At 38.9% G+C, this 24,499-nt stretch overlaps 1 protein-coding gene across 29 annotated transcripts in view; it reads left to right on the top strand.

Annotated features, from left to right (window-relative positions):
* Nucleotides 1–24,499, top strand: part of RBFOX1 (RNA binding fox-1 homolog 1) — an 840,672-nt gene that overhangs the window by 183,096 nt on the left and 633,077 nt on the right. For 2 of the 29 annotated variants that reach the window (XM_054180654.1, XM_054180645.1), the window contains exon 1: nt 13,732–13,845. The exons of 21 other annotated variants lie outside the window; for them this stretch is intronic. In XM_054180654.1, coding sequence (XP_054036629.1) covers nt 13,801–13,845 — 45 coding nt within the window. In that variant the 5' untranslated portion in view covers nt 13,732–13,800. Of the gene's footprint in view, nt 1–1,133; nt 1,279–13,303; nt 13,331–13,731; nt 13,846–13,922; nt 14,027–17,246; nt 17,316–24,499 lie in introns of those variants that run through there. 6 more of the 29 variants (XM_054180660.1, XM_054180681.1, XM_054180651.1 and 3 more) reach the window with 6 other exon arrangements.

Raw genomic sequence — 24,499 nt, 5'->3', positions numbered from 1 at the left:
AGATCTGAGGAAGGGGTGATTTCTCTACCTCTGGCACTGAGGTGTGCTATTCAGATCTGTGGATGCTGTGCACACCTCTATCAATGTATTGATGAAGGCTGCTAGGAATGTAGTATTATGAAACAAGTATTTTAAAGGAGAGATGTGTTATATTCTTTTTGTTCTGAGCAAGTGAGAAGTAAAATGAAAGAATTGTTTTATTTATGTTTTTAACTGAAAGATTAATTTTACAGGATGCCCATTACAATGTGAAATAATAAATAATGAAAGGGTTTGGGTTTTTTTTAATGGGAAGTAAAGCTGTCATGACATCACCAGAATATATTGCAGAACAGGAAGAAACCCAGCTCTTGCTCAGCATACTGAAAAGCACTGCTGCTGTGGTTTTCTCCTGTAGGAATAAAGAAGGTGTATTTTCTTTTTGCTGTATTTTGTTAGCTGTGTGCATACACAGGGTAGATAATGCAAAATAAGGCTTTTAAAATTTTTTTTCATCAGCAGTGCCTGAGAACTGTATCCTAGGCTGAAAACTGCTGAAATGTTTTCATTAAAAGTTCATGGTCCGTTGACCTTTTCTCCTTACAGCACTGTATTAAATACATTTCATTTTGCTGTTTTGCATGACAGATTGTTTAGTGCATTTCTTATAGAGGAGTGGCACTGAGTACCACAAATACCTCATTTAGCACTTGCAGAGATAAGCAGAATGTGTTTGAAAATGTTGCTGTGCTCTCTAGTGGATAATTTAGTTATAAGGGTCTAAGAAATTAGTATCAACAACAGTTATAACTGTGCATTTCACTTAACTGAAAGATCTACAGTGAGAATACTGCTCCACCAGTTGGAAGGCTGTGCTGAAGTGTAGGGCTGTATCTGTATGGAACAGCTCACATATTTTGGTACACATATTTCATTTTGGCCTGTTAGGGACAGTCCACCTTCTGCAGCAGTTTTGTTTTTTTTTTTTTTAAGGCTAATTTCTAATGGTGCAGGCATCAAGAGGATTTTGTACTCAACCACTCTCAGATTGTGACAGCTATCTGATATTAGATGCCTCCTCCCTCCCTCCTCCTAAGGCAGTCTCTTTTGCTCTCAGCTGTTAAAAAAGATTTTGAAGTACACTTACATCATCTTGGCCAACAGAACACAAAAGCTGACTTTTGCTAGTGTTCTTTTCAGTGAAAGCCAATGATGAAATTAATACAGATGCTTTGGGATTACTGTATTTGCTTCTACTATCCGAAAGTCATGCTAGGCTTAATATAAGATTCTCAAGAGGTGAGTGAAATATAAAATTATATCAATTATTTCATCAGTTTCTTCTCCAAAATCAGGTTTTTCTTGTCATGGTATTTCTATTTCTGCCAGTCACTGAATGGGATTCTTTGATTGGAATTGATAATCTTACCTCTGTTTCTCTGCTTTCCACTGTCCTGTGCTGTGAATGCTTCTTATGAACATAGAAGTTGGCACAATTCACTGTCATCGCTGTCCTTACTCACAGGAAAAATTCAGCCACAGTGGTGGTTATTTTCTCACGCTATTGATAATCACAATAAACATTGCTTGCCAGGTAGTCTGACTATTGCAATTGGACATTTTGTACTATTTGGGATTAGGAAGTGAACCTGTGTTTAGCCCTTGTGTCTCCATTCATGCTTTGTTCAGTCTATTTAAATCCGTGTCTGTGTTTTTCAGTCTTCAATCAGTTTTCTAGCTCCTTTCTTGCCAGCTCAACAGCTCTCACTAGAGGTATTGTGCAGCCTTTCTAGATAGTTCAGTAGCAATTTACACTGTGCCTTCCACTGTAATTCCAGTTGTTCTCTCCTTTTCTTGCCCTGACAGTCATTCTGGATTGAAGGGATGTCATTTTTGCTTAATTGAGTCAGTTCCAACTGCATACAATTATCGAGCTTCTTACTGTTCGAGGATTTGTCTGCTGGATTTGGCAGAAGTGAAAACATGAAAACTTCATTTCCCGTGTTCTTCTGGTGTTGCTACTTAGCAGATTACCTTCCTTTTTGTGGGTGAAAAGCTTTCATTTTGATTCAGTGGAATTTTCACAGAATTCCTGAATTCTGCTTTCTGTTGATGCTTCAGAAATGTAGGCAGCTGCATTGCTGTCTGTTTGTGCTTGCAGGTGGATGGAGAGTTGTTCAGTTGCGATTGTGATTTACCCATGCAAATAGTTTCTTAACTCCTTGGATATGGTAAAAAATTGTTCCATTTTGTGTAATTGAATTAATCTTCATCAGTATATGTTTTAATTCAGGAGAGTTAAATCTTGCTGTATTTCACAGCTCTCGGAGTCTAGATTAGGAGTTGATGGAGAAAACTCGCTCTTCTCAAGTATTTGACTGGAAAGGAGTTTCACTTCATGCATGTGCCAGCCACTTACTCTTCCAGGTGATTCAGTTATGGCTGTTTTGTCTTTCTGTTCTGTAACCACGAAACAAAATGGAACAGGAAATAGGACAGAAAATCTAGTTTTGCCTTTGGTGTTGTCTTTCTTTTTCACAATCTTTGAAATAAGCTGGGATTTAATTTAGTTTCAGGTTTCGTGCCAGATTTTGAGGTAACGATAAGTTGTAATTCTACTTGGTGTTGTTTCACACTGGGATAATAACAGTATTAATTCTGTAGTTCCAATAAGCACTTCATAGCTTTACAGGTCAGAAAACAATGCTCATCCAGTGTATTTGCTTGGAGTGATGTGTGGTTATAAAAGTGCAAACACACACAAATATGGTAGACAGTGTTCTCTTGAAATACTGCTAAGTCTTCTAAGGATGCATATGGTCCTTGAGAGGACTCTGTTGAAAATCTGCATAGTAGCTGTGATGCCTGTGTGAGGAGGGCAATTGCATCATGAATAGTGGCTGAAGCCACTAGCTGTGTGTGTTAGACTGCCAGTAATAAAACTACCAGAGCTGAGTTAACATGATGGTCAGTCAGCTTTCTTCTCTAGATGTGTCTGATAATAAAAATAGATGGATCTTTAAGTGGTGTAGTGTTCCAAAAATCATTCTACTCTGCCTTCAAGTTTAATTAGTGAAATCATCCAAAACCCACAGTTCTAAGCATAATACAAAAGAGACTTAATGATGTGTGATGACTCACAAGAATACAGGAAATTGTCTTATCTTTTGCAAATTAAGTCTTACTCTTCCTATCTTATTAAAAGATGATGCCACCTTATTGTCAAAGCACTGGTAGTCAGAGCCTTACAACCTTTTTTTTGAAAAACTGTTGTAAACAGCTCCTGTAGAAAGTATTCCAAAGCATTGTTTTGGGCATTGTAATTCAAATAAATCTCTGTTGCTTTTGTGTTTTCCAAATAATCACAATCAAGATGTGCTGTACTTGCTTGTCTATTGAGGATATTAAATATGTGTGTGATTATAAATACATATGTAATGTTTATTCAGTGCAGCAGCTGTTCAGGGGAGAGAGAAGTAATTTGAACTATGTAGTGCAGTACACAGAATGGTAACCGGTTTCCTTTCCTTCATCTCTCTCTTCCCAGTTTGTTCTTGCTGCAACATTAACTCAAGGCTAGCAACAGACTTCTGGGAAGTGGCTGTCTTCCCTGCTTGGTTCTCTCAACACCTGTCCTCACCTCATTTCCTCACTGCTGAGTCTTTTGCCATTTGTGCTTGCTCTATTGGGTTGACTAGGGCAGTGAAGGCTCTCTGGAGTCACATTCCTTATCCATTAACAAGCTCACACCTTAAAATATTAGGGAAATATTTATTTTTTTTATATAAAAGGATACATATCACACATATGAAAGTGTGTATTTTATATATATATATATATATAAGGATTAGCTCTTCAACCTCTTCATTCTAACTTTCCTCTAGAGGGAGATACAACAGATTTGACCTTTGAGTAATATTTTACTACAATATGATGTAAAGTTGACTTGCAGTTTTATTATTACTGTAATTTTCCTTTGAAATTTTATACCCACAAATTAAATTTATTCAGTTGAAGTCAGTGTGCCCTGACTAGTCTCCTGAAATGTCACTTTTTCCCTTCTGTGATAGCATGTCTCTCACATGAACAGACCACTGTTATGTGAAGAGGATCCTGGCCTGTGCTGAGCACTGTGCTCGTTCTACCTGACAGCATCTATCTGCCCAGCCTCATTCCTTATGTGCCAATTTTGTGTCCAGGAGATTGTGTCATCCTTAAAATATTTGGTCTGTTTTCCCATATTGTCTGCATTTTAAAGAAATACATAGTGATTTGGATTCCTCAGGGCTAAATTTCTGGCACCGAATGTCAGAGTTTTGTCTAGGAACACTTACTTCAGTGCTGCCAGACACAAGGGATGAGTGCCAAAAATCACCTTATAGCCACAGAAGTGTATTTTATCTGTACTGCAGTTAATACTGAGTTACTCTATGGGAGTGTGTGAGGCAGTGAGCACTCTGCCCCCTTGACACACCAAAAATGTATACGCAGGCACAGGGAATGATGAAGCCCCAAAACGCACAATGCCCCTTTCCATTTTGCAGTGCTTTTCCCCCCTGTTGGCAGCTTGATATCTCTGAGCTAGTGCAAGGCAGAAAGGTCTGTTCATGTGAGCTTTGCATCGCTTGCTTTCAAGGGACATTGCAGCATGTGCATATTTTCATCTAAGGTTCCTGCTACTGAGAGAGGAACAAGAAGTGAAAAGTGTAATGAACGTATTTTTGTTGCCTTTACTGAATTGTGTATTACAGATTTGAGAAATCATGTGCTCAAAAGAGTTGTTATTATTATGCCACCTGAATTAGTCAAATGAAAGTGAGGACTTTTTATTTTCTAACAGACTACTTTCACAGTGGTTGTCTAATAATAGCTGTGACTTCAGTCATCAGGTCAGTAAGTTCACATGTAAGTACAGCAGGATTCTTAGTACACTGTGAAAGCCTGTAATGCTTTTTTGATTAATATTTTGCTTGTACTACAGTTTTGGGAGGAATATTTGCAGTCTTGCAACTAGTAAATGCCAGAGTGCTTTGCTGTCATTAATAGTCTGCCTTTGAATTCTTCAAGGGATTGTTCTTGAGGGATGGTTTGGTTGGTTGGTTTTGTTTTGTTGGGTTTGGGGGTTTGGGTTTTTTTCTGTTGTTGTGGTTTGGTTGGGTTTTTATATTTGGCTGAGTTTTTTTGGGGGTGTGTGGGTGGTGTTTTTTTGTTTTTAAATGAAAACCCAAATAAAAAGTGATCAGAGGTAAAACTTCAAAAATTATCAGTATCTATGCTTCAAATGACCTCAGAACAATTTACAGTTGTTCAGCATAAAAAAAATCAGAGTCCCCAAATTCTGATTTTCTAATTTGTCTTTTAAAAGAATCCACTAAACAAATAGGACCCTGTCTATGCATTTTTCTTCCTGGCATGCTTTCCCTACCTGGAAATGAACAAGACATAAGGATGAACAGAGCCTGAGAGTTTAACCAGAAGTGAAAACACAGCAAAGCACCCTGGCCCTCATCCTTACAGAGGCTGTAGTTTCCTTTAGAAAATCCTTTCACATGCCAGTGGGATGTTAGAAGGAGATAATGATCTGTTGAGTAGGAACAATGAAGTGAGACTGTCAGTCAATAAATTTGCTCAAAATGCAAGCAAGTGAAATAATACATTGTCTGGTACAGCTGTTCAACTGCATATACATTGTTCATCGTTTCAGAGTTTATCTATATAGAAATGTTTGGGCTTGAGTATAGCATACAATAAATTAAATGCCATTTGTGTCTGTGTACAGGAATTTATGATTGGGGAAAGAATTGAATTTTACTTTGAAACTTTATTCTAAAGCTCATCCTAAATCTCCTTAAAGTAAAACGCATCCTATTAATGCTGAACTCTGAATAACAGGCAATCCTGCAGAAGTATTCTATTGTAAAACCAAAGCTAACCAAAATGCATTTTTATAAACAGAACAGTGAACTTCAATGAGAATTTAAAAATTTCCTGGGTTTTTTGGTTTTTAGTTCAAAAGAGAGTGTCCACTGGTTTGAAATTGTGGGCTTCCCATTAAATATTGCATTGTCTGCTGTACTGCTGTACGTTGATGGTAGTCAGTGGAGCCAAATAGCCAGGAGATTGTTCAGCTCAAAATGTGCAGTGAGTATTGACTCCCGAGGAGCTTGTACTCAAACAAGACTTAGGTGACCCAGATTTTTCTTTTCATTTCTTACCATGTTGTATGATATTGGTGGTAGCAAGAAATATCTCCCTTAGTAGTGGCATAATCTACTTTAGTTTTGTCTTTGTCAGAAGCAGAAATATTTTGCCAGCTTGATGGTTTATCCATTTCCAGATTCTTTTAAAGATATTACACATGCAAAGCATGTGCCGTATGTGAGCTGTGCCATGGATATCTTCTATGCACAGGTCATGATACAACTGGTCTGGAAATCCCCAGCTTCATTAGGTCACTTGGAGTGCCATTGTATCCAGTTAGTATTTATCTCCCTTCCAGATTTCTCAGAAAATATTTACAATTTGCAAAATTATATATGTAATTATAGAAACTTCGGGGTAATTATATGTATATATTAGTTATTCATTACATTTAATTATGCTTTGTTATGAACTGTTTACAGCAGTTGTCACTGAGGGGGAGACGAAAGAGGCAGGACAAATGGAGCTGAATGTGGAGTAAAACCAAGGGAAATCTCGTATTAAAGATTCACCAATGAATCTTTGCAGACTTTATGCAAATCCAGTGGGTATGTTGTGAGAGTGTTAATGAGTGTCACATCCTGATTACTGCAGATTTCCCTTTACGTTTGCAACCGTACCAAATCCAATTGAAACTGCTAAAATTAACAGCAGAAGTCCACAACAGTTTGTCAGGAAAATGTGTGAAATCTGGTTTTAAAATATCGTGCCCTAATTATTCTTGGAAACATTCTATATAGATGTTGACATAAAGTAGCCTATATGCATTCCCTGATGGGTGACAAACTGAACATTGATCCCTGTAAATCCTTTTAAAGGACCACCTTTTTTTCTGAGATACTTTTTGCATCTCACTACAGAGGAAACTGTATGATTTAGCTGCCCTGGCACCAGGGCTCCTAGGTAGTAATCTACTTGTTTACCAACAGCTACTAGGAGCAGTCTTTTCTGCCACAGCACATGCTAGTCCTTTTGTGAGGTGTGGCCTTTGGTGGATGAAGTGACTGTAGACACAGTGATTTAGTTTAACTCAAAAACTGCTAAAATGCAACATAAAGAAAAAAAAAACAACTAATTTTTAAAGTTAAATTAAGAAAACCCAGTTAATTAGTGTCTTTGCTTTTACTTAAGTTATTGTCAGGGTTTTCAGCCAGCTCAGTCACCTGTCTCCCTCTTATCTTTGCCTTTCTTTGTGTGGGCAATTTCTCCTCTGAACCTGCCTCCCAGCTTTCACTGGTTTTGAATTTTTGAGGCGATTTTACATTCCTTTTGCTCCCTTTTTACTCAGTCTGTCAAACCCATTTTGTCTTTAGAACTGGGCCAAGACAGCCCTTGCAACTTGTGAAGATATTTTCAATGTGTAAACATTTGAAGGGAGGGAGATTTTTGTAACAGCACTTTGGGATGCCACTGATACAAAGGCATCTGGATAGGAGAGCAGGCAGTTGGTTCTGTATCTTTTATTTAGCCTGTCTGGATCTGCCAGCTTACTGTACACTGTTAATGTAATTCTGAATGCCTGCATATATGACAAGTCATGACCATAATGAGTTTGCTTATTTCAAGATATCTAGTGGCATCCTTCATTTGCATATTAAAGAAAACTTTGCTGGAAGAAGACAAACTTGAGGCTACAAAAGCTTTGTGATTACTGTAATGCTAATCTGTATTCAATCCCATATATAAGTGTCACATCCCGAGCACTTAAAAAAATTAATTAGTCAACTGCGTTGTGCCACAGATGAGCAGAAACAAGTCACTGCTTGCATCCACAAGCTGTGACGTTCTCTGTGCCAACATGACTTTAAAGGAGAGAGGGCCCACAGTAACTGAGCTGGAGGTGGTGCTATCTTCTTCCTTCCACCTAAGAGTGTATAAAGTTGTGGCATTTGTGTGATTGTGTTCTATTAAATGATGAAAGTATGTTTAAAGTGTCGAGTAAGAATCCCTGCAGTGCTTTATATCCACTATATGATACGTAGATCTTTGCTTGCCTTTTACTAGGAAGTATATATTGTGCATCAAAAGTGTCACTGGGATGTTTTGCAATCTGGAGTGTGAATGCCAATGTAAATAGATTGAGTCAAAATAAATACAGCTGCTTATCTGTCATTAACTAAGAATAAAACATATGCATTTTCCCAATTGCTCAACAGAGTTGCACCTCCATATGCCTCATAGGTTTGCAAAGGGGTGTTTCTTTGCCTGCTTCCCGGGCAGAAGGTTTCTAGACATCTCTGAGTAACTTGCCCATCATTCCTCAGATTGCTGCCTGTACATACGGGCAGTCTGTGTCACATCACACACCTGCCTTTTAGGGGCTTGTCTTCTCTGTGTTTTACTTAGAAAGTAAAGGTAGAACAGAAGGTACAAATTCAGTTTCCTCAAGAGTGTATGTGTCTCAAAAGGTGACAGGCAGAGACAGGCCATGATGCCTCACAGTGACTTCCAGTTGTGACTGTGGGACTGGAAAATGTTTTCATTTAACTGTATTTGGTGTTATGAGTAGCATTCAGAGGTCCTGCCCTGTGGAACAGGCTGTAGTTTATCATTTTGAAGGTACATGTTGCACAGTTTCTTCTACAGTGGCAAACAATTGCGCTTCCAGTTGTTTCAGGTATTTCCCTTTGTGTTTTTACATTTCCCCTCGCACTGGTGTGGTGATCACTGGCATGTCTGTGATTCCTGGTCATGTGGCTCTTTAGACAAATTAACCTCTTGCAGTTAGAGTTATAAAGTAAAACAAGATGGCAGAATTTGGAGACATTGTGAATTCACAACACAGGAAAAAAAAAAGTGTTTTCTAAATGTTACTGAACAAAGAATTGTAATTTGCCTGTAAACAGCTTCTAAAAGCAGATGCTGAAATATTGTTTGTTTTAGCAGTGTAATTGTTTTAGGAATAGATAAGCTTTTCAACAGGGTTGTGAGTACATAGACGCACGTAAAGAATTACTCTGCTTCAAGACTTTTCAGAGACCAGTTCCTTCTTCATGTTGGTAGATATGATAATAAAGTATGTTTCACATTAAGCATTGCAACAACCTGAAAAAAACCCAAACACATAGTGACAGCCTTAAAGCGAATGCTTCTTATAAATGTTGTGGGGTTTTTTTGTGCTTTCCTTCTGTTTGAGAAAAAATGAGATAGGTATTTTTTTCCTTGATCTGATGCATCTTAACAAACTTGATTTTAGGTCTTTGGATAATCAATTATTTATTTAAAGAGATCTGCTAAGCAGGCTGTGCAAAAAACCACTATCCTGTGGAATGCACATTTGGGGCTTTTTTTCATGTGGGTGAATGCAGGAATGATGGAGTTTTCTATGGCAAGGTTCGTAGCATTTATGCAAGAAATGTTTTTGCAGCAGGGTTCAACGTAGCAGTTATTAGATCAGTACTAGTTATTAGATCAGTACTAGTTAGGTCGCATCAAAATTACATAGAAATAATGTTCCTCTTTACTATTTCACTTGCTTCGATCTCTTCCCCTTGTTTGTAAATGAAGTTAGGCATGATTCTGTTGGATAAAGACAGCAAATAAAATTTTGCATGTAATATTTTGCAAAGTTAGTTAATCTCATAGGGAAGTTAGCAATATTGTGAATGTTTGCAGTATCCAGCCCCTCGAGAACAATTTAAATTGGGAGCTAGAGGAAGAACTTGTGGTTTGTGGTTGTATTTCTTTTTGTAATTCAGGTTTAAAAATCCTTATCATTTAGATTATCTCTGAAATATTAGAGTTAGCACCAGTGTAACATTGTGAATTCTCAGATTTAGATTCAATTGCCTTGTTTGTGACATGTGACTGATGTGTTTCTTAACATGCTGGTCATAGCCCTGAGATTCTCACACTGGAATCATAAACCATTCTGGAATAAAACTGCAGGATTTTTATCATAGATCATATGATATTTTTCCATCTGAATATGCTTCATTAGGCCTACCTTCTGTAATACCACTGGATCATTAGGTGGCATGTAGGAAGAAATCATTTCAGCAGTAATCCATCAGGCATGGAGAGCCCCCGTGTGTTTGACATGTAAATGTATTGAGATTAAACCACATCTCCCAGTGCTGTATAAAACATGTTTTCAAAACTGTACAGGTGCAGAATTACATCTGCTCAAGATGTTGCTTTTGAATTTTGCCAGTCTTCATTTTCCTTAGGAGACTTGGTTGCTTTCTAATAGTTCCTGTACCACAGAAACTTCGTTCGAGAAATTAAGACTAAACCAATTAGACACTGAAGAATTTTCAGCTGGAAGCTTTCTGGTATGATACACCCACCTTTGAATCAATATAAAACAACTCAACGAGCCACACCATTCACTAAAAGGCATCTACTAGACAGTTAGTTACTTTCTTCTATTTTTAAGTGAAACATTTTTTTTTTTGGTGGAAAATTTGGAAGGAAAATGCTCTTTTTATTTTTTTTAAGGAACAAAGAATGTAAGGCCTTAGGTAATAAATGGCTATGTTTATTTAGCACTTCTGATGTAACATAAGACATAACATGATGACAGTTTTCTGCAGTATTCAATAAGTTCTTTGAAAAGACTTTTTTGAGAATCTCAAGTTAAAAAGATAGAAATCTGGAATTACAGAAACTTCAGTAGCTGCTGCCGTTACAGTAAGTGTGCAGTTAATTAATGTTTGTTCCTGCAAGTATTGTGGAAAGCACAGCAGTTAGAGAGATGCCTGCCCCAGGATAGCACCTCTGTGAGGAAGTCCTGATAAGGATCTCCAAGGATCTCTAGGTGCTGAACCAAAGCAAGGTGGTGTACTTTTCCTGGTGCTGTTTCTCACTCAAGCTTTTGTTTATCCTGTAGATCCCAGGGAATTTAACTCCTGGTGGTGTTCTGTTGCTCCAAGGGGTGTTGTTCCACACGTAGCTGCTGAAGCAGCCATGCTCTGAAACAAGGGGATGCAGCACAGATAAGGTTCTGCAAACCTCTGTACAATGATCAAGGACAAGCAGTGACATCGTTTGACCATTACACCATTTAAAGAATTTTCTCTCTTGTTCATACATGAAGTGGAAGAAACAATCAGAAAACCAAAATTATCAATCATAGAGAGAGTGGTGAAAATGAATGTATGCAGTTTTTTATTGAGGTAATCAGTTCTAGAGACTGAGATGGGACCTTACTAGGCTCACAACTTTGTTAATGATGCAGCTTGTTCTGCAGCAGTATGCTCTTTGACAGTGCTCTTCCCTCCCTTCCCTTCCCCTCCCCTTATATTTATTGCTAATGAGATAATTAATTAGTTTAAACTCTTTTTCATTACTTGAGCAAAGAATTACAGTCCCTGAAGAACAGCACTGAGTACCACATGTAGCATCTGCCAGAGTTGCTGGTCCTCTGATTGAATGACCATATGTGCTGCAAAGGCTGGGAACAACGGGCCAGCAGTACTGGTAGTGTTTCCTGACTGCCTTAACTCCAAGTGACCTTGCCCTAGACAGGGTGTTTTTGTAAAACAGCAGTGGCAAGTGGCTGTTTTAATGTCCTTATGAGCTTAACACCAAGAATGGGTGGAGACCAACATCAGATTTAAATAGCAGAACCATAAGCCAACTCGTAGTACTTTGTTGATTGTAAATTACAGGAGATAGTCTTATAGTTACCCCTGTGTTTTAGTTCATCCATGTTTAGACACACAAGGTGGTTTAATTGGAATTTCCCGTATTTCAGTGCATTAATGCTCAGAAACATATTAACTCTGGCTTAGCAGTGTTTATCCATTTCAGAGCACTGTAGGGTCATTAATCACCAGTCCCCTCCTGAGAATTAAGAGATAGGAGATAGACACTCAAAGTATTATTATTCTAATTTTACAAGTGGGAAAACAGAAGACATGAATAATTTGATCAAGGCCAGAGAATAAGCCAATGTGAGCTCTGAGATTTGTTTTGGCCATTAGCCCAGTGGTCGGGCCAACCCTTGCAACATTCTACTTCTAAATTATACACTTATGCCTTATGATGATGATGATGATGCTTTAATTGTCCCACAGTCTTTCCAGGTGGAGAGTTTTCTTTTCCCTTAGGTAACAAAGCAAGCCTGACTACAACAAAAACTTCCAAACAAGGAAATCCTTATGAAATCAGAATCTCGATGTAACATTATTTTGGACACAAAATGTTTGCATGGAATATGTTCAAACTTGTCTTCCATGTTCTGCCAAAAAAAGGTGCAAACTCATTGACTGGGTGATGCACAAGGGGAGTGATTAGTAGAATAACAGTAAGTATTGAAAGCTGTTTTACTGAACTTTTGTTATTTGAGAAATAGTAGATGCGTGGTATGAAAATACAACTTATGGAATTAGAGAAGGCCTCAGAGTGGTCTTTGGAATTGTTCACTTTAGGACAAGGAGTTGTTTGTTTACAGTTTATGCAACTCTGGTTGCATAAATAGCTGTAGTCACAAACAATTCATTTGGGTAGGGTACAAGCAGTGCTTTTCAGCAGTGGAGAACATCCATTTCTAATGGCTATCTGAAACCAACAGGTTGGGTTTGTGTTTGTTTTTTTTCCTCTGCCCCACAGCTGGGTTCATTTCTACCATCTCCTATGGAAGGTGGTCAGGTTTTGCTTCAGCTGTAGCCAGTCTTTGTCTTCAAAATAACTTAGTCTGCAATATTGATATTTGTATTCAAAATGTCACAAGAAATTAATCATAACTTAGTCAAAATGTTAAAAATTTTGGTGAAATATTTTGGCTAAATATTGGTGGAATGTTTTGGTTAAATGTTTTACGCTAACCATTTTGTTTACAGAGGATTGATCAAAACAGTGCAGCTCTGCAAACTTTAGCCCTATGTCTAGTATTTCAGTAAATATCTAATATTTAATGCATACACTAAGACTTCCCCTAAATGGGTTACTGAATGTGATCCCTTCTCGCTGTGCCCACCTTCCTTCCCTGCAGGGCTGTGATTTTCAGCTGAGCTGGAGTGGAACTGCTCTTATCTCCAAATAAAACAAAATGACTTCACTGAATGCATATTCCACAAAGCCTATCAGGGACACTGCCAGGGGAGAAAAAAGCGAGCTGGCAGAAGGGCTTTCAGGCTGTGGAGCGCGATGTAGAGCGCAGCATATTGAAAGTCATAAATACTGTCCCACAGACATGTTGAATAATGTAGGTACGGCGTGAGAAGCGGGGAGCGCTCCCGGGCTGCCTCCCGACATTCCGCTGCCTGCGAGTTAGCATCGGCGGCCAGGCGTGGGCTCGACGGGCTGTGCAAGGTGCCCTGCTCTGTCCTGTACTCTCGGGTGCCTGCCTGCGGGCACACGGGAGGGACACGCGGGGCGGGGGCTACCGTCCCCAGGTGTAGGGTCCCCCGTTCGGCGGTGCTGCGGGGAGCAAGGTACCGCCTGCCCCGGAGCTGCCGACACAGCCGCCGCTGCTCTGCCCGGCACGGCACCGCGCTCCTGCCGCCCTGCAGTTGATGCGGGGCCGGGGTCGGGCGCTGCAGGTGTGCGAGCCCCCGGGCAGGGCAGCGGGACGGCGCCCGGCCCGGCGGGGGTGGCGGGCAGCGTGCGGGGGTATCGGCCCCGCGGTCCGTCGCTCCTCCCGGTGCGGAGCCCGGGCTCACTAGGCAGCCGAGGATGAAATCTTGGCAGCTGACTGCAGGCGTGGGAGATGCCCTTCAGGTAAGGCAGGGGCGGGGAAGGGGCACCGGGAGCCAGCCTCCGCTAGCGGCGGAGAGAGCTCCCGAGCCCCCGGCTGGGAGGCGAGGCTGGGGAGGGGGTCCGGGGGGTGCAGTTGACATGTTTGGCGGCTGCTGCTGCTGTACAGCCGCCGTCAGTGACTTCCCGACATGAAGGTGGCGAGGTTGGTGTGTGCGGGGCTCCGGGCTGGGGGTTGCGAGCCGCGGGCGGAGCGCGGAACACTGGCAGAGGAGGCTGGCGGCGGAGCTACGCGTGTCGTAGGTGAAGTTGCGAGGCTGCTGCCGGGCTGAGCTGCATCTGCACCCGCTGTTTAGCTGGCCGTCTTCTTATGGCTGTGTTTATCCGTGTGCGTGGCATGGGGCTGCCTGCGGGAGGGAATCCACGGGCATGTGTTGTGCTTGCAGAAAATAAGATGTGGAGGAATGATTTGTCCTTTCTCTGTGGCTGGGTGAAGTTGATGTCAACTTCATCTTCAAAGAGCTGTTTAACTTTCTTTTGATGGGATATATATTAGCATTTATATGAAATACGGCAGGAATCTCATTAGAAATGGTTTTGTCAGATGAATTATTGCCTTTTAGCAGGCAGTTTACAGGATTCCTGACGAAACTGGTTGCTTTTTAAACTTTAGGGCACCAGCATATTACTAGCATAATATCATGATGTTAGAAAACACAACCTGCATGAAGATTTTAAAGTTTTATTACTGTACTTGTTAAAATACATGGGATAAACCAACAACAACCTTTTCTTCATAAATCCAGTTTAAGCCTACAGAGCGATACATTTGGCTAATAGTCCTTTTATACATGTACACATTTTAAAAGCAGAAACAGAGTGTAAGAGACTGGCATTTACAAATGTCTATGTGTTGCCAGCTGGGTGTAATTGCAGAGTGATTGAAATATTTTGAATTACTTCAGCAATTTTCTTTCTTTAGAGAAAACAGACACACCTCAAAGTGTGGCAGTAATGTTGAGGGGAGTAGGGAAAGTGGGTTTTGCTAGCTCTTAAAAAAGGACTCTCACCCATACTGATTAGGAGTGTGGTGTTTTTCACAAGACTTGCTGTCACACGTAGGAGACAGTGGCACAGGCTAGGCTCTGTGCGTTTCAGGCAGTGAGGGTTTGGTTAGCAGCTCAGGCACCATAAAATCACATTGCTGTCAGGGCCATACAGTAAATTTTACCTCAGGTAGTTTATTTAGATGGATGTTCAGGAATTTAGCAAGATCAAAACCAGTCTTTGTGTCTATCAGTTCTGTAGCGATAAGGAATTTGGTCTTGATACAGAAGGATTTATGTAAGTATTAACTGGGAAGTTCATGGTTATTTTTGATTAGGAAATACTTCCAAAATGTGGCTTGTGTGCAGTACCTCCGGTTCATATGAGTTTCTACACTGAACAATAGACATGTGTAAAGTTTGAGCGTTCTGACATTCTGTTCATAGATTGTAGCTTTTTCCTGATACTTTTAATGTTGACATTGATCTGTTTGTTGATTGTGCAAGTGAAGGTAACTTCTGAAAAGTGAGGCAAAGTGCTGTTTGGTAAAGAGTCTTGCCTTGGCTGCAGGAAGAGCGGCAGCAGTGCATGTTTACCACCATTCAAATCCGAACCATTTAATGGGAGTAAAGTAGTTTTTTGGATGATACTTTATAGGTGCTCCTCAGTCAGTGCACGTGTAGCATCTGTCAGTCATCAGTTTTACTTGCTTTCAACCTATATGTCAATTCCAGATTTGATCATCTGTTTCAGAGTTTTTCTTACTGAATCAGTACCAAATTTCAGACATTTTAGATATAGTAAGCATACCCAGTCTCATGTTTCTATTGCCATCCCTTTAATACATGGGCAAGAAGTTGTATTTATCAGTGCCATCTCAGCGTCCAATATGCTTAGACTTTGGCAAGTGTAAGCAGAAATAATTACACTCCTTTCCAAGCAGTTTTAGAAAGAGCGAGCTTTGTGTTTCTACCTGCTCCTACACGAATAAGTATTTGAAATCACAACAACAGATGGATGAAACAACTTCAGTGTTATTGTTGTGTAGCAAGGTGTTACAGTCAGTCTAACTTCAACCCAGTTGCTTCAGTGGTATCATTCTCATGGAATTGTTCAGTTTTATTTTGGATAAAGTTTTCAGAGTGTCTTCATTTTGCTCACAGAATACCAAAGTGTCCAGGAACAAGTAGTTGATTTATTCAGTGATAAGCCTTGTGGTATTCTAAATGTTATAAAAGGTCTAGAAAAATGTTTATAAATGTAATGTTGGAAATTTGGGCTTTTCCTATTGCCATGAAAAATATTAGCTTTAAATGTTAATACATTTGCTGAAGATAAATACGTTGGAAATGGCAAATGAAGGACCAAATTGGAAAGAAGGAGGAGATCTATGATTAACTCTTGCTTTGAAATTATTATAGCAGTAATTGTGAAACAGAAACCTGACCATGGAAAGTAAACCATGTAAGACATGTGGAGTCTTTTAACCATCAAAAATACAGTGTCTAAATTTTATTTTCTATTTTAACTTAACAAGCTAAGAAGGGATTATGTTTAGGATAGCTCAAGCCTACTAAAGCTAAGCTTTTGGTTGACCTTGGTGGTAGGGATTTTGGAGTCTTTCTTTAAATGATTGTCACAGGGTAGTATGTTCCTAGAATTTACAGATGGTGACAAAGACTACAGAGGGCCTTGATAATATCAGATGATTTTTCAGTGTTTTGGGGGGCTTCATGTATAAGAATGGCTTATACCTTAAGACATCTTCTTGGAACTAAGTGCAACTTTGGAAATTGCTTACCTTTAAGCGAGAATAAGGTTTACTTTTCAAAATTGCTGTTCTATCATGAGTAGTCTTATTTTCAACCCATCTGTACCATCTATTTAGAAAAGTTAACTGCCTTTAATTATGTTTTGGAATATGTGACCAAGGAAAAATTTTCATCAACTGAGTTGTCAGTAAAGAACAGATTCACATTCACCAGTACGGAGATGATCAGTTTTCACAGGCATGCCTTTTTCAACACAAGATGTACCATGAGTATGTAGTCACTACAGGGAAGAAAAGGTCAGGTTTTTCAGTTAAAAAGGTGCATCCTAAATATGTTTTCTCTAGAATTCCCATGCTGTGGGATTGGTTTTGGATGAGATACTAGGCAGCTAGGTTAGTGACAGGAAATAAATGGGTGCCAGATTATTTCTGCTAGCATTTCATTCTAAATTTGTCTGTGAATAAAGTTTAATTTCGTTGCCTGAGATCTTTTGTCAGCTGTGGAGTTCTGTACCTGTAGGAACAAGTCTTTTCCTTTTCATTTTTCTTTTGAAGCTATCAAATAGAGATGTTAAGGAATGTGACAGAGCTGCTGTCTGCAGTGACACTGTGCACTCACTACTTTTATTTTTGGGAAATGCAAGAAAGTGTTTGCTCTGGGGGACTGGATTACAGTGTAAGCATTTCTGCTTTTCTTAATTTTGTCTTCATCATGCCTGTTCTGCATTTGATTTCAGTTATCCAGGTTAAGTTGCACAGGCTGTAATTTCCCTCTGTTATCATTGGAAATACAGTGCAGCATGGGCTTTTTCAGCAGGCTAGAATCAGAGACTGGATTTGTTCTGTAGTTAATTATAGGTTTCATGCACAGCTATAAGGTTTCTGAAGAGTGATATTTTCCTGATGGTCAGGAATACTTTTTTTAAAGCTGTTGTTTCACAGAAGCTTATTAGTTGACTTTCACAAATGTGGAGGCACACACAAACTTTTTTTTTAAGTACTAAGATGGAGAAAGCACTTGAGTCAGCAGTAGCATCCAGATTCAGCAAAACTAAGTGATTAATTCAAGCAATTAAACAGGACAAAAGCCTAGTTTTGCTGCCTTGTCTTGATATGCTTCCAGTATTTTTTTGATGCATAAAAATTTCAACATGTTCTTTTCTGTCAGGTGTTTACTAAAGAAAGTACACCTCCAAACCCCAGAAACTCTTGACAATCCCCTTAATTTGCGCTTACACCCTCATTTTCCATTAAGTATTTTTGTTCTTAGGAGAAGCAAACACTAATATCTTATTCGGTTTAGGATACCTGGAGTTCAGTAACTACTCATTTAGGTACCTGCATTTTCAGTAGTGATAAATAATGCTAGGCAGATTGGTTAAATATGTAGGAATTAATAAAAGAGTATCTTCTAACTAATGTTTAATATGTATTAAAAGTAAGATGATGAAATGATAAAAATAAGATTATAATGATGGTTTGCAATTCAAGAAATTCGACCATTTCCATGTGAAAAGCCAGAACTTTTGGTTTTATGCATTTGATTTTCAGTAGTTTTAAGCAGATTTCCTATCTAGACATAATGGAAATGTAAGCAGATGAAAAAGGGGAGAACAGTAAGCAGAGAAAATTCTTGGATGGACCGACCTGAACTGGAACAGAGCTTTAGAACTTAGCAGTTTGCCACTTGTATATTGCAGCATGATGTTAAATGTTGGGAACAAGCTCCCACCCTTTGCAAATGGGAACTGTTCTACTTGTGCTGTGGGGCTTTCTGGACAGGTGCTTACGTTTTTCTTGTTTTAAATGAAATGTTTTCCTGGGTAAAGTTGACCTTTCTGATAACATGAATATGAGTTATCTGGGAATGAGATTTGATCCTATTTTCAGGTAAGTCAGTCAGGTGGGGACTTGTTTCCAACTACTAAACTGCATCTAATGGTTCTCTTCTTCAACTGTGAAGATGTGTTACAGCAAAGTGAAGTGAGAAGCTTATGTGGTGTGTCACTGCTGCTTATTTGGAGACCTATTTGTCTGCTACTCAGACCTTGCACTGTTACATGATGCTCTAAAAAGAATAGCATCATTTCAATGATTAATGTCATTTGAGATGAGGCATACTATCTGTGAAGAACTGCTGCCACACTGGAGCAGATATTTCTTAAACATGACATTTAGATCAAGCCCTAATGCAGTGTCCTGGCTCTCCCCTTTTGTACTGTTTCACTGACTTGAAAGTTTTCCTGTTAGCATCGAGTGTTCACCTCTTTAAAAAGACTCCACCTTTCTAACGTGGTGTGTCCTGTGGCATTCTAATTCTGGGAACTGCAGATCAGCTCTAGCCTCTGAGTTTTCATGACCCAGGGTTTAATATTTGATATTACCAATTGGTATGTGTAAAAGGAACAGATTCATTTTTCAGAGGAATATATATATAGGGAAAGTTTAATATTTGCTTGTGATAGAGAAGAATCTCAATTAATTCTTGTCTGTTTGTTTTGGGCTTTTTAGGGTAATTTTTTTTTAAGACTAGGTTGAACATGAATATCATCTAATGATTTTATTTACTAATAAGGTCTGTGTAATGATCAGTGGCCTGTTGTCCCATTTTCCCATCGTGCCAGTTAAATCAGCACCGTGTGAGGCTGTAATCCTGCACTAATCTTGACCGTTACTAGGAAAAGCAGGATACCGCTCTCTGTGACAGGGAGAAAAATCATCTAAGAACCAGATCTCATTTCAAATGGCTTTTCATTCCAGTTGAGAGGCTTTCCCAGTATCAGCAGAGTAAAAAATCCAGCCATGGCAGACTGAACTACCAACAGAGAAGCCATGGGAATCAACTTAATTCCATTTCAACTTACACATTTGAAAGAGTGAGCTTGTTTCTTCATGCTAGTTCTTTCATCGAGCCAAAATAAGACTTATTATTTATTGAAGGAAGACATAAGGAATAGGACTGAGTATTTTAAAGTCTATTCTTTATTTCCAATTAGAATTTTAAGGTGTCTCCATCTCCCCAACAACTATCTCTAATAATGAGAAAAGGTAAATCCAATTCAGCACAGTCATGCAACAGTTTAGCTGAACTTCTGATTGCCCAGATTATAGACTCTTAAGATCAGTGTTTTACCACCACGATGTGGTAGCTGTGGTTCACTGATTGCACCCCTTCTTAATACAGTGACTGTAGAGCTAGAAAAATGGGGTCAGAGAAGAGCTGACTTGTGATATGTTACAGCTTGTGGTTTGTCAGTGAAATTAAACTTCATGAAGAGTTCACAGAAGGCTGCTGATCGTCTTTTGGATAGGCAGTAGGTACAGTGGACAGAGCTCCTGCTTAATCCTTGCATGTCCTGTAGGAGAAACTCAGTTCATTGTTATGCCATAACTAACAATAAGCAATAAATAAGTTGAAATCATAAACACCAACCATGTCATACAGCTGTTACTATCTCACAGCCTTCCTCTAACAACCTCTAGTAATTAGCTACTGAAGAATTAAAAATGATGCAAAGCTGAAGCCTGTTTGTGTGGTAGCATTTCTTCTAAGTAATCAAAGCAACTTGTTTGTATGTTAGTGTTTCTTCTAATTAGTGATTGTGATTCAGACCTTGGGAGGCAGAGGGCAATTCTGCTTTCCTTCATTTTCACCTACATGTATCTGAGCAAGCACTGGACAGAATTCCATCCTGATGCAAAAATGAGAGACTCCCTGGTCTGAGAAAAACACTGATGGAGAGGACCACTCTTTCATGTCATTGAGTCTTGCCCTCCTCTCTGAAAGGATCATCTTTCAACTGTCATTTGTGATAGACTTCCAGTTAATCTTCAAAAGCTGTGAATAAATGAAGTTTCATTACCTCCCCAGACTACCTGTTCCAGCACCTAACTAGCTGTGCTGGCTTCAAAATGTGATCTTTTTCACTAGACAAATGGAAATTTCTTTAAGTTTTAGCACTACAAAGGAGCCAAGGACATTGTTGCCATTGGAAGAACAGGGCAAAGATGGATGAGGAAGCTGAGATTCTTATGGGTATGCAGGATGTATATGCTTATTCCTCCATATTTGTGTCTGTGAAGCATCAAGATTATGAAATTCTAACAATTCAAGCAATTGTTTTCAGGCAGTTGTTCCACTGAGAGTTGGAAGGAGGAGTAGATAACTAAAAATCTTTTGCAGTTTATTTTTAACAAATTGTCAAATTTCATCAATATTTTAAGAAAAGTGGAGACAGGAAGAAAAGAAGAGAGAGCTTTACAACTTCGCCATGTTTCATTTTGGCTTTTTAAAGGGAATTGTCCTTTTTTTTTCTCCACTGAGAAGTTTCCTTTTTCTTTTCCTGCACAATGCAGCACTGCGGAAATACTTGGGTTTAATTTCAGTTTGTAACAAATGTTTCATTTTGATCTTTCAACACTGCAGACAGCAGACTGCATTTTTTTTTTGCTTAAGGAAGCAAATTCTGACATGCAATTGGACATAATGACATTGACATGTTCTTCTCCCTCTAAGTAGCAAGTAGGATGTGAAGCTGTGGTCTTGAATTACAGAAAGGAAGGTGCAGATTAAGCATGAGAAAGGCTTCCTGATAGTAAGAATATTAAATATTTAATTAGGTGAGTTAGGCAGATTGTAGGATTCCTATCAGCAGAAGCTTTCAGGAAAGGTTTGGGAAGCAAATGTCAGGGAGGTGGTGGAGTCACCATCATTGAAGGTGTTTAGGAGGAGACTTGATAGGGTGCTTGGTTACATGGTTTAGTTGATAAGGTGGTGTTGGATGATAGGTTGGACATGATGATCTCGAAGGTCTCTTCCAACCTGGTCTGGTTTGGTTCGGTTCTATTCTATTTTCTATTCTATTCTATTCTATTCTATTCTGTAAATACAGCTGTCTGCCTTGGTATGTAAAGATGTGCTAGAGAATTAATTTCTAACCAACAGAAGTTGTTCTCATTTGTGTGTATTCCTTTTTAAAAAATCAAAAGTTCTCTCCCAAACCCCAAACTTGTTTCCCATTCAGCAGCTGATTCTCTCTTAAGTCTATAGCAAGATTTAATTTTTTAACAGAATCGAGAATCTGACCTCCTGCTGTTTTGACACAGCTGTGAGAGAAGGCAGTGAATCAATATTATAAATATTTTTTCCCAAGAAACAGAATTTGGAAAATTCTGGACATGGCAAAGTTTCTAATAAAATTGTGTGTCTGTCTTTGAAACTCGTTGTGGGTTTTTTGAGGTAAAGGATATGAAGTTCTTCCACCCCTGCTCCCAACTTCCCTCCCAATTGTTTCATCTTATAACAGCTGGTGAAACTTGTATGTGGTTTACCACTGAGCTCTGAGAAAATTCTTGGGCTACATTCAAGGAAACACTGAATAATCCTCTCTGCAAGGGTCAAGGCAGGTAGAATATATTTAGAATTGGGTGCACTTAAAGAATGAGCTCAGTATAAACTCTTCCAACACCTATATTACCTACAAGGGCTTCCCTTGTTCCTTTAATATTGCCTTGAGAATTTGAACTACAAACATATGATCTAAACTAGGATATTTTGAATCTAGTCTTGCTTTATTTATGGAAAGTAGTTTTTTCTTATGATAACTGCACAGTCTTTCCCATCTTCTATCAATGACATAATATTGAGATTTCTGAATAAAAAGCTGGTTACACAGAACATATCAGAGCAGTTGAGACCTTGTTATACTATTAAAGAAATGTAAGAGCACCTTAGGGCCGAAGAGGCTCTGTTGTACTATTTTCTATGTAATATTCTACATATTCTGTATAGGAACCGACTGCCTCTTGTCAAAAAAGGCCTTGAATGAAGAAATAATAGACATTGAAAGGATCTTCCTTACCCATCAGCACACATGGTTGGTCCTTGTCTTGAGAATTTTAGTTTCTGGACTGAAATTGAACTTTTTTGATTTGCCGTAAACATTGCAGAAGGATAACCATCTTTACACCTTCCCCCTCCTACCCCCTGCCTTCCATCTAGTAAAGCCATCAAATTGTCTTAGGACAGAAGACTGTGTAGAGGAAACTAAAATCTGTGAAGTTAGTACTCTGTCAGTTGCTATATCACAGGCATCTTTCTTAAAGTCTAGGAAGGAATAGTATGAACCAAAGTCCCAGTGTGCTCCAGACTTATTCCTTGTATGACACAAGCTCCTGTTGTGCCTAACCAGGGTTTTTCTAATCGGCTTCAGCTTTTCTCTGGGAAAAAGAGCAAGCCATACTTTTCAGCTTAGAAGTGCCATCATTTTGAATGAAGCAATGCTGCTATTAGTGAAGTTCAAATACAGCTGTGGGTTTTTTTTCAGTAGTCAGTAGCAAATAGGAAACTGATACAGAAACACTAAATTACATTTGGTAATAGCTGTATTTAAGAAATATCTGCCAAGATTCTTATTATGTGCAGACATTTCAACCTTGAATGAGTTTATAAAGGATTTAGTATTTTCATATGTTTCAGTGTAAAGCCATCTGTTGCAGTGACAGAACAAAGTGTTGAGAACAAGAACAAACGTATGTTTATGGAAGTACTCCATGAATTGTTAACAGGGAAGACACGAGATCCACAGTAGTATCTTGTAACATATGGGCAAGGGATGTGAAAAAAGCATGGCAGTCATCTTCAATATTTACAATTATGATTTCTTCTCTAATTTCTTTTTGTGTACAGATGTTTAAAAAGTGTCAATTCATGTGGTGAGGGAGAGGGGAACACTGGGTAAGGTATAGTTTGGATCCACCTTTTATAGTTTTTATGTTTCTGCTCTCTTTCCTGACAGTTTTAAACTTGTATCTGGACATGCCAGTACGTGTGTTATACTTTATGTAGTGTTTCATGCATCTACTGGACTTTTTAGTGCAAATCAAACAGCCTCAAACACTCACAGGAGCCGAACTTTACTAGTACCTTCTTCCCATCACCCATTTGGGACAGATTTTTATACGTGACTGCACAAAAGAATGAATCCTATTATGCTGTTTGAAGTTTGAAGTTGATATAGTGTGACTTTTAACCTGTCATACCCCAAATATGGGACACAGTGTGGGCTAGTAAGAGATACAAAGAGATTGCAGCAGAAAAAAATGGCACCGAGACATCAAAAAGAAAGCAAGTGTTCAAGAAAAGTTACTTTGACTCTTTTGTCAGTGGTATTGCAACAAGAAAAATCTAGTTCTGAAGAACCTGTACAGTTGGATTTGTAGTTACAAGGTATAAAGAATGTATTTTACAGTGGTTCTGTTATCTTCAGGTCTGCGTTCTCTCTACAGGTTTGGGTAACTGGGAGAAAGGATTGAATTAGATTGTGCCTTAGCAACACTATGAATTTTCTAGGAAGTGTATTTTATGTTTTCAAATGATAGATCAAAAAGAAAAGAAAAAAAAAAAGAAGGAAAAAAAAAGGATGTGTGCTGAAGGGTTATGGAGCAGGTTATGGCATAAATCTCTTGCCCATCTAGGTATGAAATCTGTTCTCTAAGCAGGGCACAGCTTGGCTGCGGAGTGGGGGGGAAGCTGCTCGGTTTGAATTGGCAGCATTCCACATGTGGGAAAGGGCAGACCTGATTTTTATTTTTTTGAGAGGGTTTTAGGTTTTACTCTAATAATATGTTTTAATGAGTTTTATAAACATAATATGGATTAATTTTCATCAGCCTTCAAAAACTTAAGCCAGTGTAATACAAAGGTGGGAATATACAAATATGGCACAACATCCCCCTGAGATAACAAACACCAAATCTAGCCAGGTATTGACCATGTTGTCATTCTGTGTTAATTGGTAATGTTCAAATCAGTTTATTTTGAGTCGGTTTGGAAGTGTTGAAAGCATTGCATTACAATGT

Source organism: Dryobates pubescens, chromosome 4 (genome assembly GCF_014839835.1).
Source record: "Dryobates pubescens isolate bDryPub1 chromosome 4, bDryPub1.pri, whole genome shotgun sequence".
Taxonomy (NCBI): Eukaryota; Metazoa; Chordata; class Aves; order Piciformes; family Picidae; genus Dryobates; species Dryobates pubescens.
Note: the sequence above shows the minus strand (reverse complement) of the source record. Positions and strands in the feature narration are given on the sequence as shown.